At 43.3% G+C, this 12,662-nt stretch overlaps 1 protein-coding gene across 2 annotated transcripts; it reads right to left on the reverse strand.

Annotated features, from left to right (window-relative positions):
* Positions 1-338: 338 nt before the first annotated feature.
* Positions 339-5,340, reverse strand: LOC147981011 (DEAD-box ATP-dependent RNA helicase 30-like). Of its 2 annotated transcripts, XM_087513754.1 has the most exons (10): positions 5,081-5,340; positions 4,561-4,988; positions 4,202-4,381; positions 3,954-4,115; positions 3,719-3,873; positions 3,537-3,629; positions 3,202-3,287; positions 2,871-3,097; positions 1,104-1,337; positions 339-716 (listed from the first exon to the last, which is right to left on the reverse strand). In XM_087513754.1, the coding sequence occupies exons 1-10, from the start codon at positions 5,137-5,139 to the stop codon at positions 616-618; spliced, it is 1,725 nt and encodes a 574-aa protein (XP_087369880.1). In that variant the 5' UTR covers positions 5,140-5,340; the 3' UTR covers positions 339-615. The 2 variants fall into 2 exon arrangements, 1 of the variants encoding a protein (XP_087369880.1); XR_015598782.1 differs by lacking the exon at positions 339-716 and having other exon boundaries at positions 1,106-1,337; positions 2,727-3,097.
* Positions 5,341-12,662: the final 7,322 nt, after the last annotated feature.

The following is a 12,662-nucleotide window of genomic DNA, read 5'->3' on the forward strand; positions in this document are numbered from 1 at the left end:
TCCTCCAAACCAAAGGAGGCCTTAAAAGGTGTGGTAGTACAACAATGGCGTTAGCTTGGAACCGTAGCTATAGGAGCTAAGGATACCTAGGCAGCGGACAGAGGAGCCCAAGATGTCCTACAAGGCGGCAGGGGCAGTACAACAATGGCGTTAGCTTGGAAGGGAGGATCGAATACAAAGGAGGAACAGAGTGAGGAAGACTTGGCTCCACGTGGGCCAGAGGAGGTCCGAACTCCAGCAAACCTACATCACACTGCTGGACGTTTGATATGTCCTAACACGGGGAAACAAGCTGAATCCCTCCAGTATACATAGAGAAACAGAAGCAACACAACATATGACCAAATCCAATTAGACAATTAGCCACAAAGATACACGCTTAGTTCACTGTTTCGACAACACTATTCTAATCTCCAAGGTCGCTGATACATGAGTTCCTTTCATTTGAGCTCCGGTACAAAAATATCAAGAATGACTTTTGTTTTGATCTTCTAACAGTAGAAGGATTTCAAAGAAATTCCCCAAAAATGCATTTAATTTAATGCCTAATGTATACAGATAAAACTTCATCGCTCTGTCTTTTCCAGCATCAGAATTGACCTTCATTTTTGTGTCTTAGTATCTTCTACGTACTGGAATGGAATTTGATCCAGAACGGTTACCACCATACCCACCACCACCAAACCCACCTCGGCCCCTTGACCGGAAATTACCTCCTGGATACAAAACAAGACCAAATTAGCAAAATAGAATCAGAACAAGCACAGTATGCAGCATTTTACTCACAACTTTTATGATCTCTTCCCGAACCAAACATGAATCTTTCAATTCATTTGGCTCTCACGCTCATTTTTTTTCTATAGCTATTTCCATATCTTTCTTTTAAGTAATGAGCCTATCCTCTATCTTCTTTTTTATGTTTATATTTCAATATACCGAAACCTATATAAGACTAGATAAATATTAAGAGGACTGTTCCGCCTAGATAAAAATATATCATGGTCAGAAAAGTTGTTTCTTTATTTTTATTTGCCCTCTAGTTAATAATTTCAATTTCATTAAGAAAAACTAACTAAATAAATGGAGAACATTTGGGTGGGTACCTCCTCCCATAGAACCAGCAGACTTGGACATAGCTTCTAACGCTGGATTCACAACCTGCCCAGCTTCGCGCAAGATCTTAACGAGATTCCTTGAATATTTTGCATTGGAATGTGTGAAGAACGTGAATGCCATCCCGGTAGCACCGGCACGGCCAGTGCGACCTATCCTATGAATATAATCCTCAATAGTTGTCGGGAAATCAAAATTAATCACGCACTTAATATCCTTCACATCTGCAAAATTAAAAGACCATCATCAGTATACAAACAAGATAAATGCATCACCCTGATTCCTGAATACCACTGCAGACCACACTGGGCATCAACATTGTCGATCTCCACAGAAAGGTAGCACATGGCTTAGACAAGATCCAAAGAACACTGCACAAGGCTTCACTTTCAACATCTACAGCTAACACAAGTCGAAGGGGCTGCAGAACTGAACTGGGTATCAATCACTGCTGGATGTGGAATTGATGGTGCTTAAACTCTCAAGCCTTTTTTACAGAGCGTGTGACTTCTATTATCCAATGATGTACCAACACCAACATATATCCATGTGAACCAGAACAAATCTGTCGTCCACACCAATCCAACACAGGCCGCAATGCTTAGGTGCTTCATCAGAGGTCAACTTGAGGATTTCAATGACAATACTACAAACCATCTTTATACCAATTGGCAGTGATACCGACAGACAAGGGAGGCACTTATTAAGCAGGTAATAAGTATAGAGGGCAGGGAGATCCTTACAGTTCTATAAGAACAACAAATTATCTTGATTACCTATACAAGTCATAATGTGTGAGCGCTTTTATTGCTTTACACCACCAAGGGCTGTCACAGTGCTCCATGAAGAGAGTTTTAACTTGTCTTACTCTAGATATAGCTCATATCACTGAAACCATGGCAACTAATACTTTGTCTAACAAAACATATTAAATAAAAGCACTTCTAGTTACAACACTAAGATACAAAACATTAGAGAAGTTGTATCTAAACACATATTTAATGTATATGATGATACAAGCTATGTATCAAAATGTAAGACGTTTTTGTAGGCTAGTTTAGCCATTAAAAACATTTTATATTTTGGTACGGAGGTAGTATAACTTAAGATATGATGCATTGGGAGTGCCTTATGCATAACTAGGCATGTTGGTATATGTGCATTCAGAATTACTAGCAATATTATCTCGACAAATCAATGTAATGGAAGATGTTAAGATGCAAAACATGGACTACTGCTAGTTAACCAAGATGGTACGGTTTTTTATAATAAGGCATGTAAAGGATGGTACTTACCGAAGAAGACAGCAACAAATATTTAGCAATGCTTACAGAAGATGTCTTCCAAGGATAGTTGGAAAACCATTAAGATGCATATTAAATAATAGATGCTCAAGCAAAGATGCTAAAAAAATCAACTAACAGAAGCTAAATAGTATAATGCCCTTTTTAAAAGTAAGTTAAGGATCTCCCTCAAATGCAAAGCCCACGGGTCTAACAGGTCTCTAAATCGTAGCCAACTTAGTTACCATGATAGATGGAAACTGAAGTCCCTGGTAACACTGCCAATTGCTTACGCTCAAGTGAGGCAAACGGAGGGAAAAGATGATCTACCTCTGACTTGATAGCACCTCGCATACACCACCAACCCACAAGTTCAGTTCACTCAACCAAAAGCAGCTGAACAGCCCTCCGACTTATCATCCCTGAGCACTTGGAACTATAACATAATCCTAATATTCAAACAAGTCACCATACCAAGACCACGTGCCGCTACATCTGTGGCAGCCATTATAGGACTCTTCCCATTCTTAAACTCTGCCAGAACATAGTCCCTTTCAGACTGAGCTTTATCACCATGTATAGATAATGCTGGCCATCCGTCCATTCTAAGTTGCCGAGTGACCTTATCACATTCCTTTTTTGTTTGAAAAAATATCAAGATTCGGCTCCCATCCATCAGATCAGATAAAAGTTTACTTAGCCTGACAGAAAAGAAGTGGAAACAAAACACATATTGTCAGTTCTGTAACTACTAGACTGAATTGTGACTTAGTGTACTACTAGATAGGATGTGAGTAGTACATACCTGGGATATTTTTCATGATCCGAGATAACTTCAACAATTTGCTGTATGGAATGGTTAGCTTTAAGTTCAGCTGTTCCTATCATTACCTGCATAGCATAGCATAGGATTACATGTGAAAAGTTAATGGCTGGATGAACAAAATTGTCTAGCCAACATTTCAACTTCATGTGGCACTCCAGTACAAGGTTTGCCTGTCTGGACAGATCTATCAGCCTATGTGCCCCGTGCCGCCAGCATTTTAGACGTGCATACGCCAGATTTGGACATATATGTGCCTTTTGAATTGAAGGTCACAAAAGGAATGTAAGTAATGACACAGCGGAAACCATGCACACCTTGTAAGGGTTTTGTAGAAATTGTCTAGCCAGCGTTTCAACTTCTCTCGGCCACGTGGCACTCCAGTACAAGGTTTGTCTGTCCGGACGGATCTATCAACAGCAGAAGCATGCAATACCATAAGAAACATGGAAACAGGAGTAAATCATAAGATTTCGTAGTCAGTTCTGGAAGTACATACTTGTGCCAATATTTTTCGAATCTGAGGTTCAAAACCCATATCGAGCATACGATCTGCCTCATCCAGGACAAGGTATGTAACCCGACGTAGGTTTGTGTGACCAGCTTCCAGCATATCTATCAACCGGCCAGGTGTTGCAATGACAATTTCAACTCCTAGTAATAGAGATCACAGGCAACAGAGTTAGCTTCGAAATCATTATTCTCAAAAAGAAGTATGTAGAAGCACTAAATACCTCTCCTTAGGTCACGTATTTGTGGTCCCTTAGGTGCTCCACCATAGATACATGTGCTTCTAGTTCTCGAGTATGATCCAAATTTTGTAGCTTCTGCCTGTATTTGGACAGCCAGTTCTCTTGTTGGAGCAAGGATCAAGACAATCGGGCCATCACCTTGTTCTACATCCATTGCAATCATTAATTAATAAGATGGATCAAATCTATCAACAATTTATAGCATGCATAATGCAACAATAGGAACATACCTAGTCGAGGCTGTGCACCAACATGAACCAAACCAGGTAGTATGTAAGATAGTGTTTTCCCAGATCCAGTTTCTGCAATACCAATCACGTCCCTGCCCTTCAAGGCCATCGGCCAACCCTGAGCTTGGATAGGCGTTGGCTCCACAAATCCGGACTTAGCAATTGCTTGCATGCAGTAATCTGTTCAGACATAGTGAAAAGGGCACATAATTAGCAATTGCTTGCATGCAGTAATCTGTTCAAACATAGTGAAAAGGGCACATAATCATGTTCATCTTCATACAAGGCATGCTGCAGCACTCCCAGCTTAAGCAGCTCCCGGCTAGGATAACGTTATGCTTCAAATTAGCACTGCATACCTGGAAAGTTAGCTTCATGGAAGAAGCGGATAGGCTTGGGCACCTCCCGGCCCTCCACGGTGATGTCCCGGAGCTGACGGTACTGCGCCACCTCCGTGTCCGACATAGCCTGCACGGCGGGGCACTCCACGTAGAAGCTCTTCTCGAACGGTATAAGGCCCCGGAAGTCCGCCTTGGGCAGGTTGAGCGAGTCGAGCCCGTCCCTCCCGTTGCTGCCTCCTCTGCCACCGCCGCCACGGAAGCCACCTGGTCCACCGCCACCGCCGCCTCTACCTCTACCGCCGTATCCCATGCCACCGCCGTAGCCTCCGCCGCCCTGGCCGAAGCCGCCGACGGGGGCGGCCATGGGCGTGTACGGCGCGGCGTAGGGGTTCTGGGCGGGGGCCACGGGGACCGGCGGGGCGAGTATAGGGGCCGCGGCAAGGTCGCTGCACGGAGGAATCAACCGAGCGAGCTCATGTCAGATCAGATCGAGGATGCTCAACACGCGAGCTAGGGTTGGGTAAGGGGGGTCGCGTACCTGCGCCTGTCGCGGTAGGAGGAGGGGTCGGCGTAGCGGTTGTCGGCGTAGGGATTCATGGCGGCCACTCGGGGGATTGGGCTGGCCGGAGATCGGCGGGGGGGCGCTGGTGGAGGGAGGACGCCGGGGACGCTCGGGAGGATAGATTTGGAGGAGTGGATCTGTCGGGCACGAGGCGGCGGGCGGGTGGAGGCGTGCGTTTGCGCTTGCGGGCGGTGGGTGTGCTTTTGATGGTGGTGCGTGTGGGGACGGGACGGGAACGGGACGGGGGCTAGGTTTTCGTGGCCGACGTATCGGAAATCAGAGAATAGTCTGCCGACTTCGGGTCCGAGGAGCACAAGTCCCTCACGCAACTCGCCGCGCGTCGACGGGCCGGGCTAAATATCTTGGGCTTTGCGTGGCGTGGAGCTGACGTCGTAGTAGGCCCACGCACTAATAACTTGTGCGCATTGCTAAAAAAACACTAATAACTATAGGGTTACATATATATGGACCCTAAAAATTTCTCGTGGTATGTCCACCGGCCGGCGGTCTTCCGCTGCCGCGAGTCTCCGATTGTTTCGAGCACCGGCTCTCGGATGGATGGACTGCTGGGAGATGGCGAGTGAGGGATACACATCGGGTGGGGGAAAGGAAGAGGCCGGCTTTGAGGACATGTTGCAGCTCACTCACTATAATCTGATTTAGAGAACTTTGCCCTTATGGCGGAACTAGTCCAATGTGCGCATAAGAGGAAGCTACTTGATACGTCTTCAACATATCTATAATTTTTTATTATTTCGTGCTATTATATTATCTGTTTTGAATGTTAATGAGCTTTATTTTACACTTTTATATTATTTTTGAGACTAACCTATTAACCCAAGGCCCAGTGCAAATTGCTGTTTTTTTGTCTATTTCAGTGTTTCGTGGAAAAGGAATATCAAACGGAATCCAAACGGAATGAAACCTTCGAAAACGTGATTTTTGGAACAAACTTGAACCAGAGGACTTAAAGTGGACGTCAAGAAACGAATGAGGTGTCCATGAGGCAGGGGGGCGCGCCCTCCCCCCTCGTGGCTCAACCGACCCACTTCTTCCTCCTATATATACTCATATACCCTGAAAATAACCAGGAGCACCATGAAACCATATTTCCACCGTCGCAACTTTCTGTACCCAAGAGATCCCATCTTGAGGCTTTTTCCGGAGCTCCGCCGGAAGGGGAATCGATCACGGAGGGTCTTTACCTCAACTCCATGGCCTCTTCGGTGATGTGTGAATAGTTTCTTCAGACCTTCGGGTCCATTGTTATTAGCCATATGGCTTCTTCTCTCTCTTTGAATCTCAATACAAAGTTCTCCTCAATCTTTTTGGAGATCTATTCGATGTAACTCTTTTTGCGGTGTGTTTGTCGAGATCCGATGAATTTGTGGGTTTATGATCAAGTCAATGTATGAATAATATTTAATTCTTCTCTGAAGTCTTTTATGCATGATTGGTTATCTTTGCAAGTCTCTTTGAATTATCAGTTTCGTTTGGCCTACTGTATTGATATTTCTTGCAATGGGAGAAGTGCTTAGCTTTGGGTTCAATCTTGGGGTGCTCGATCCTAGTGACAAAAAGGAAAACGACACGTATTGTATTATTGTCATCGAGGATAAAAAGATGGGGTTTATATCATATTGCTTGAGTTTATCCCTCTACATCATGTCATCTTACCTAATGTGTTACTCTGTTCTTATGAACTTAATACTCTAAATGCATGCTGGATAGCGGTCGATGTGTCGAGTAATAGTAGTAGATACAGGTGGGGGTCGGTCTACTTGTCACGGACGTGATGCCTATATACATGATCATGTCTAGATTTTCTCATAATTATTCGCTTTTCTATCAATTGCTCGACAGTAATTCGTTCATCCACCGTAATACCTATGTTATCTTGAGAGAAGCCACTAGTGAAACCTATGGCCCCCGGGTCTATTCTCCATCATATAAGTTTCCAATCTATTTTATTTTGCAATCTTTATTTTCCAATCTATATCATAAAAATACCAAAAATATTTATCTTATTATTATTATCTCTATCGGATCTCACTCTCGTAAGTGACCGTGAAGGGATTGACAACCCCTTTATCGTGTTGGTTGCGAGGTTCTTATTTGTTTATGTAGATACGAGGGACTTGCATGTGGCCTCCTGCTGGATTGATACCTTGGTTCTCAAAAACTGAGGGAAATACTTATGCTACTTTGTTGCATCACCCTTTCCTCTTCAAGGGAAAACCAACGCAGTGCTCAAGAGGTAGCGATAAGGATTTCTGGCGCCGTTGCCGGGGAGTCTACGCACAAGTCAAGACATACCAAGTACCCATCACAAACTCTTATCCCTCGCATTACATTATTTGTCATTTGCCTCTCGTTTTCCTCTCCCCCACTTCACCCTTACCGTTTTATTCGCCCTCTTTTTCTTTCGCTTTTTCTTTCGCTTGCTTCGTCGTTATGGCTAGTCCTTTATCTACTCCTTTGTCTCCTGAGAATGAGGTCCTTAATTTTAAACAAAGGGAGGGAGAAAACCTAAAAGATTCTTGGTTCAGAATTTGCAATGCGTAAAATAGATCTACTAGGAAGCAATCTACTTCCGTTCTTCTTCGCAATTTTTATGTAGGCATCTGTAACACCCATGATGCGGCTATATCTCCCACGTGTCGGAGCACGACTTAGAGGCATAACCGCATAGTAGGTGTTACAAGTTGGTAATCAGAGCCTTCCCCGACTTAGGAGCCCCCTGCTTGTTCGAATCGATGGCGTTGTTGAGTCTAGAAAAATGTTTTGAGTCTTATAGGATTATATATATATCGGAGAGTAGGATTCTTTTTACTTCTCAGTCCCTTCGTCGCTCTGGTGAGGCCTCCTGACGTAGAGTTTTGACTCTTCTCTCCTCAAATTTCACAAAAAAAAATTTAGGATCACGCGGGTATCTTGGAATCGTTCCAATGGTTTTGTGATGAGAACATTGTTCTTGGTGCCTCATGACATTTAGGGGTTGTTGCAGTGTCCCGGGTAGTTGAGCTCCGAGGTGTTGTCGTCACAATTTTATCGTTGCAGTTCTGGAATACCTGAGTTTCGCCGACATCGAAAATCTCCTTTATGCAGTTGTTGGTGAGATAACCTCGACGCCACCCAGTACTGGGGCGGGAGTTCGGGAGTATTTCCATAACTCGTATAATGGATGCTTTTCGAATGTTGAGGTAAATGATTTCCGAAGGTTTCTTGGTTATGTGTTGAAGGATGGATACAGTTGGATGTAGGATTTGCTAGTTTTGGTGAGATATTATGCTTCCCATGTATCCTCAACACCTGATTGCATAACTGGAAAGTTTCGGGAGTTTATAAGTGGGAATTCAAGTATCACGTAGGATATCTTTCCAACAGACACATGATACGATATGGGATCTATCATATGTTTGTTTCCGGCTTATTCTGCAAGCCAATCCTTTGTTTTCTTTTATTTGTGGTATTCGAGTTGCTTCAATGTCAAGTGTTGATTCCATACCTTTCCTAAGCGGTGTCCTCATATTTCTATGGGAATACTAATCCTTCTTGATTATCGAGATTGTCATGTCAATTCTTTTCCAACCGGCGTGTTCCTCTTCAAGTGGATCCGATTATTTCAACATTCGCAAGATCACCTCTTAGTTTTCCCAATGTTATTTGTTTCATCCGTCCCAAGTTTCCTTTGTTTTCCCGCCCTCCCACCCTTTTTCTTCAAGGACTAAGATTGCTTAATCAAGTATCCATCTCATGGATGTGAAGTCTCTTCATTCCTTTCTTTCAGTGTTCTTATCCGGTGATTCTCATGAAGATTCAAATGGAGCTTAAGTTCATCATTCTTCGTTCTTTCTCTTCTCCGGTGGATTAAATTCAAGCTTTGTTGATCATACCTTTTCCTCGGTTCAAATGTTTTCCCATACCGGTGCACCTCTTTATCATTCACCTCTCACTATTGATTTGTTCTGGAGTGCTGAAGATATCTCGAAGATTCGCGTTTCCATTCCTAATTCCATTCAAGTTATTTCATGGTTGTCACCTTATTCAGGCCATTTAAATCAATCGGTGCAATATCTTTCAAGTAATCGTTCAACGGCGTTTCTTTTGAGTGGGCCCTAACCCACAGGTCTTTTCCCAGGATCTTACCTGACTCTTCTAATTTTCCCGGAGCGATTATCAAATCTTTTAAAGTTTGATGTAAGAATGAATTTTCATCAGTCAATTGCCTTCTCCAATATCGCTTTCAAATTCTTTTCATCTTTGGCTCAACCTCTCCTCTTTTAATCATTCCAGAGTATCTCAACAATTCATGGTGCTTTTTCTCTTCGTCATTCTCAACATTTGAGGACCGAACAAGAGTTTTCCCTCCATATCTTGCTCCATTCTCTGCAAGATTCATGGTGCTAGCCTTATGCCATCCTCTCATAATTGTTTTCGATTGTGAGAATTCTTTTCACCCTTCCGGAGCAATTCAAGAGTCTTTTCGGTTTGATTCTCCGAAGGCCATCATTTCGGGGTTATTCATTCTCAGCTTTCAGCTATTGTTCTCCAAATCTTACCGGTGCATCATTCAAATATTCTTTACTCATATCGTGATCTCTTCTTTCTCATGTATCTAAATTCCCTCAAGTATCTTCATTCATTCTCTAATTCTTCCCGGTGTTTCCTTATCTTTTCTTCGTTTGTTTTCAATTCTTACGGTGGTTTTCTCAAGATTCTCTTCCATGGTGATCATATCAATTCATTCGTTGTTTCAATCCTACCGGTGTTTCGTTGAAGGCCTTATCAAGTTATCGATATCTCTCTTAAACCTTTCTACGAGAATAAGTAGTATGCCAAATCCGTTGCTTGTCATCAATTTAAATTGGTGAAGGATGCGCATAACGTAATTATTATTGTTGTTTCATCCAAGGGATCTAATTTATTCTTTCCGGAGTTATTCATCATATCACATTCTCGGTCCAAGATGCTTCATCTTTTCTTTTCCCGGAGTTCCAAGCTCTCTCAATTATATCGTCGCGAAGATCCATCTTGAATCATTACAAGGCTTCACCTTGTGTTTTCAACTTCTCTTTCTTTTTATCATCATTTTGTTACCAGAGTTCTTCATGGAGGTTTAACATGGTTGTTCGTCAAGGATTCTTTTAATTCCTCAATGGTTCTTCAAGATTCCTCTTGGAGTTAAGATCCGTCAAGCTTTACTCTAAAATAAACATGGTGTTCAACACATGTCTTGCTTTGGGAAGTTCAACCTTTCTTCATTTTGCATTCCAACATGCAATTCTTTCATATCTTATCTTTTCAGGTGGTGTTATGCCATTCGTGACAATTTGAGCTCGTGTTTCATGATACACATGTTGTCAAGAATGAGATATTTTAAATCCACCAATCTCTTCATTGGAGTTATCTTGTGTCATGTTTCACCTAAAGCCTTCCCTAAGGATTGTTGCTATTTATGGTGCTTATAAATTGTAACACCCATGATGCGGCTATATCTCCCATGTGTCTGAGCACGACTTAGAGGCATAACCGCATAGTAGGCATGTCGCAAGAGGGGTAATCTTTACACATCCCATGTACTGAATAAGAATGGGATAAAGAGTTGGCTTACAATCGCCACTTCACACAATACATAAATATGGCATTACATCAACCAGATACAAACAAGGTCCGACTACGGAACCAAAATAAAAGAAGACTACCCCTTATGCAAAAGATCCCCGATCGCCCCAACTGGGCTCCACTACTGATCGAAAAGAAACGAAACAACACAACGAACACAAACTTCATCGAGCTCCTCCTTGAGCTTGGTTGCGTCACCTGCACGGTATCATCGGCACCTGCAAGCTGGTTTTGGAAGTAATCTGTGAGTCACGGGGACTCAGCAATCTCGCACCCTCGCGATCAAGACTATTTAAGCTTATGGGTAGGAAAAGGTAGTGAGGTGGAACTGCAGCAAGCACTAGCATATATGGTGGCTAACTTACGCAAATGAGAGCGAGAAGAGAAAAGCACGGTCGTGAACTAGAAGTGATCAAGAAGTGATCCTGAAACTACTTACGTTCAAGCATAACTCCAACACCGTGTTCACTTCCCGGACACCGCCGGAAAGAGACCATCACGGCTACACACGCGGTTGATGCATTTTAATTAAGTCAAGTGTCAAGTTCTCTACAACTGGACATTAACAAATTCCCATCTGCCCATAACCGTGGGCACGGCTTTCGAAAGTTCAAAACCCTGCAGGGGTGTCCCAACTTAGCCCATCACAAGCTCTCACGGTCAACGAAGGATATTCCTTCTCCCAGGAAGACCCGATCAGGCTCGGAATCCCGGTTACAAGACATTTCGACAATGGTAAAACAAGACCAGCAAAGCCGCCCGATGCGCCGACATCCTGATAGGAGCTGCACATATCTCGTTCTCAGGGCAACACCGGATAGGTCAAGCTACGAGTAAAACCAACCCTCAAGTTTCCCCGAGGTGGCCCCGCAGGCTGCCCATTTCGGACCAACACTTAGAGAAGCACTGGCCCGGGGGGGTTAAAATAAAGATGACCCTTGAGTCTGCAGAACCCAAGCGAAGGTGATAGGTTGTTAGTGCAAATGGTAAAACCAAGGTTAGGCCTTGCTGGAGGAGTTTTATTCAAGGCGAACTATCAAGGGGTTCCCGTTATAACCCAACCGCGTAAGGAACGCAAAATCAAGGAACATAACACCGGTATGACGGAAACTAGGGCGGCAAGAGTGGAACATAACACCGGTATGACGGAAACTAGGGCGGCAAGAGTGGAACAAAACACCAGGCATAAGGCCGAGCCTTCCATCCTTTACCAAGTATATAGATGCATTAATTAAATAAGAGATATTGTGATATCCCAACAAAAATCCATGTTCCAACATGGAACAAACTCCATCTTCACCTGCAACTAACAACGCTATAAGAGGGGCTGAGCAAAGCAGTAACATAGCCAAACAACGGTTTGCTAGGACAAGGTGGGTTAGAGGCTTGACATGGCAATATGGGAGGCATGATATATCAAGTGGTAGGTATCGCAGCATAGGCATAGCAATAGAGCGAGCAACTAGAAAGCAAAGATAGAGTGATTTCGAGGGTATGGTCATCTTGCCTGAGATCCCGCAAGGAAGAAGAACGACTCCAAGAAGAAGGCAAACAGACGAAGTCGAACGAATCCTCACAAACGCGGCGTTATCGGAACCAACCCAAAGAAGCAACACCGGAAAGAAGCACACAACATAGTAAACAACCATCACATAAACATGGCATGATGCACAACCAAGTATGATGCATGTCCGGTTTAAATACGCATGGCATGGCAAAGTGCACAAACAAAACTACAAGTTAAGTGGAGCCCAATATGCAACGAGTTGCATATTGACGGAACACCACATCAATTATTTAGTTCTCTCTCGGTTATGCACTCACCAATATTAAATGTTGTTAAGCATGTCAAGAGGTAAAACATAACAAAACTATACCATCTAAACAATTTAAATGGGGCCGGATATAACAAACAACAAACCCGGTAAATCCC

This window comes from Triticum urartu, chromosome 3A (assembly GCF_056163025.1).
Source record: "Triticum urartu cultivar PI428250 chromosome 3A, HENAU_Tu73, whole genome shotgun sequence".
NCBI classification, from domain to species: domain Eukaryota; kingdom Viridiplantae; phylum Streptophyta; class Magnoliopsida; order Poales; family Poaceae; genus Triticum; species Triticum urartu.

Coding starts and splice junctions, on each gene's coding strand:
- LOC147981011 (XM_087513754.1), bottom strand. CDS start 5,139: ATGAATCCCTACGCCGACAACCGCTACGCCGACCCCTCCTCCTACCGC. Junction 4,989..5,080: donor TCCTACCGCGACAGGCGCAG/GTACGCGACCCC, acceptor TCCTCCGTGCAG/CGACCTTGCCGCGGCCCCTA. Junction 3,630..3,718: donor TTCGAAAAATATTGGCACAA/GTATGTACTTCC, acceptor TGCTGTTGATAG/ATCCGTCCGGACAGACAAAC.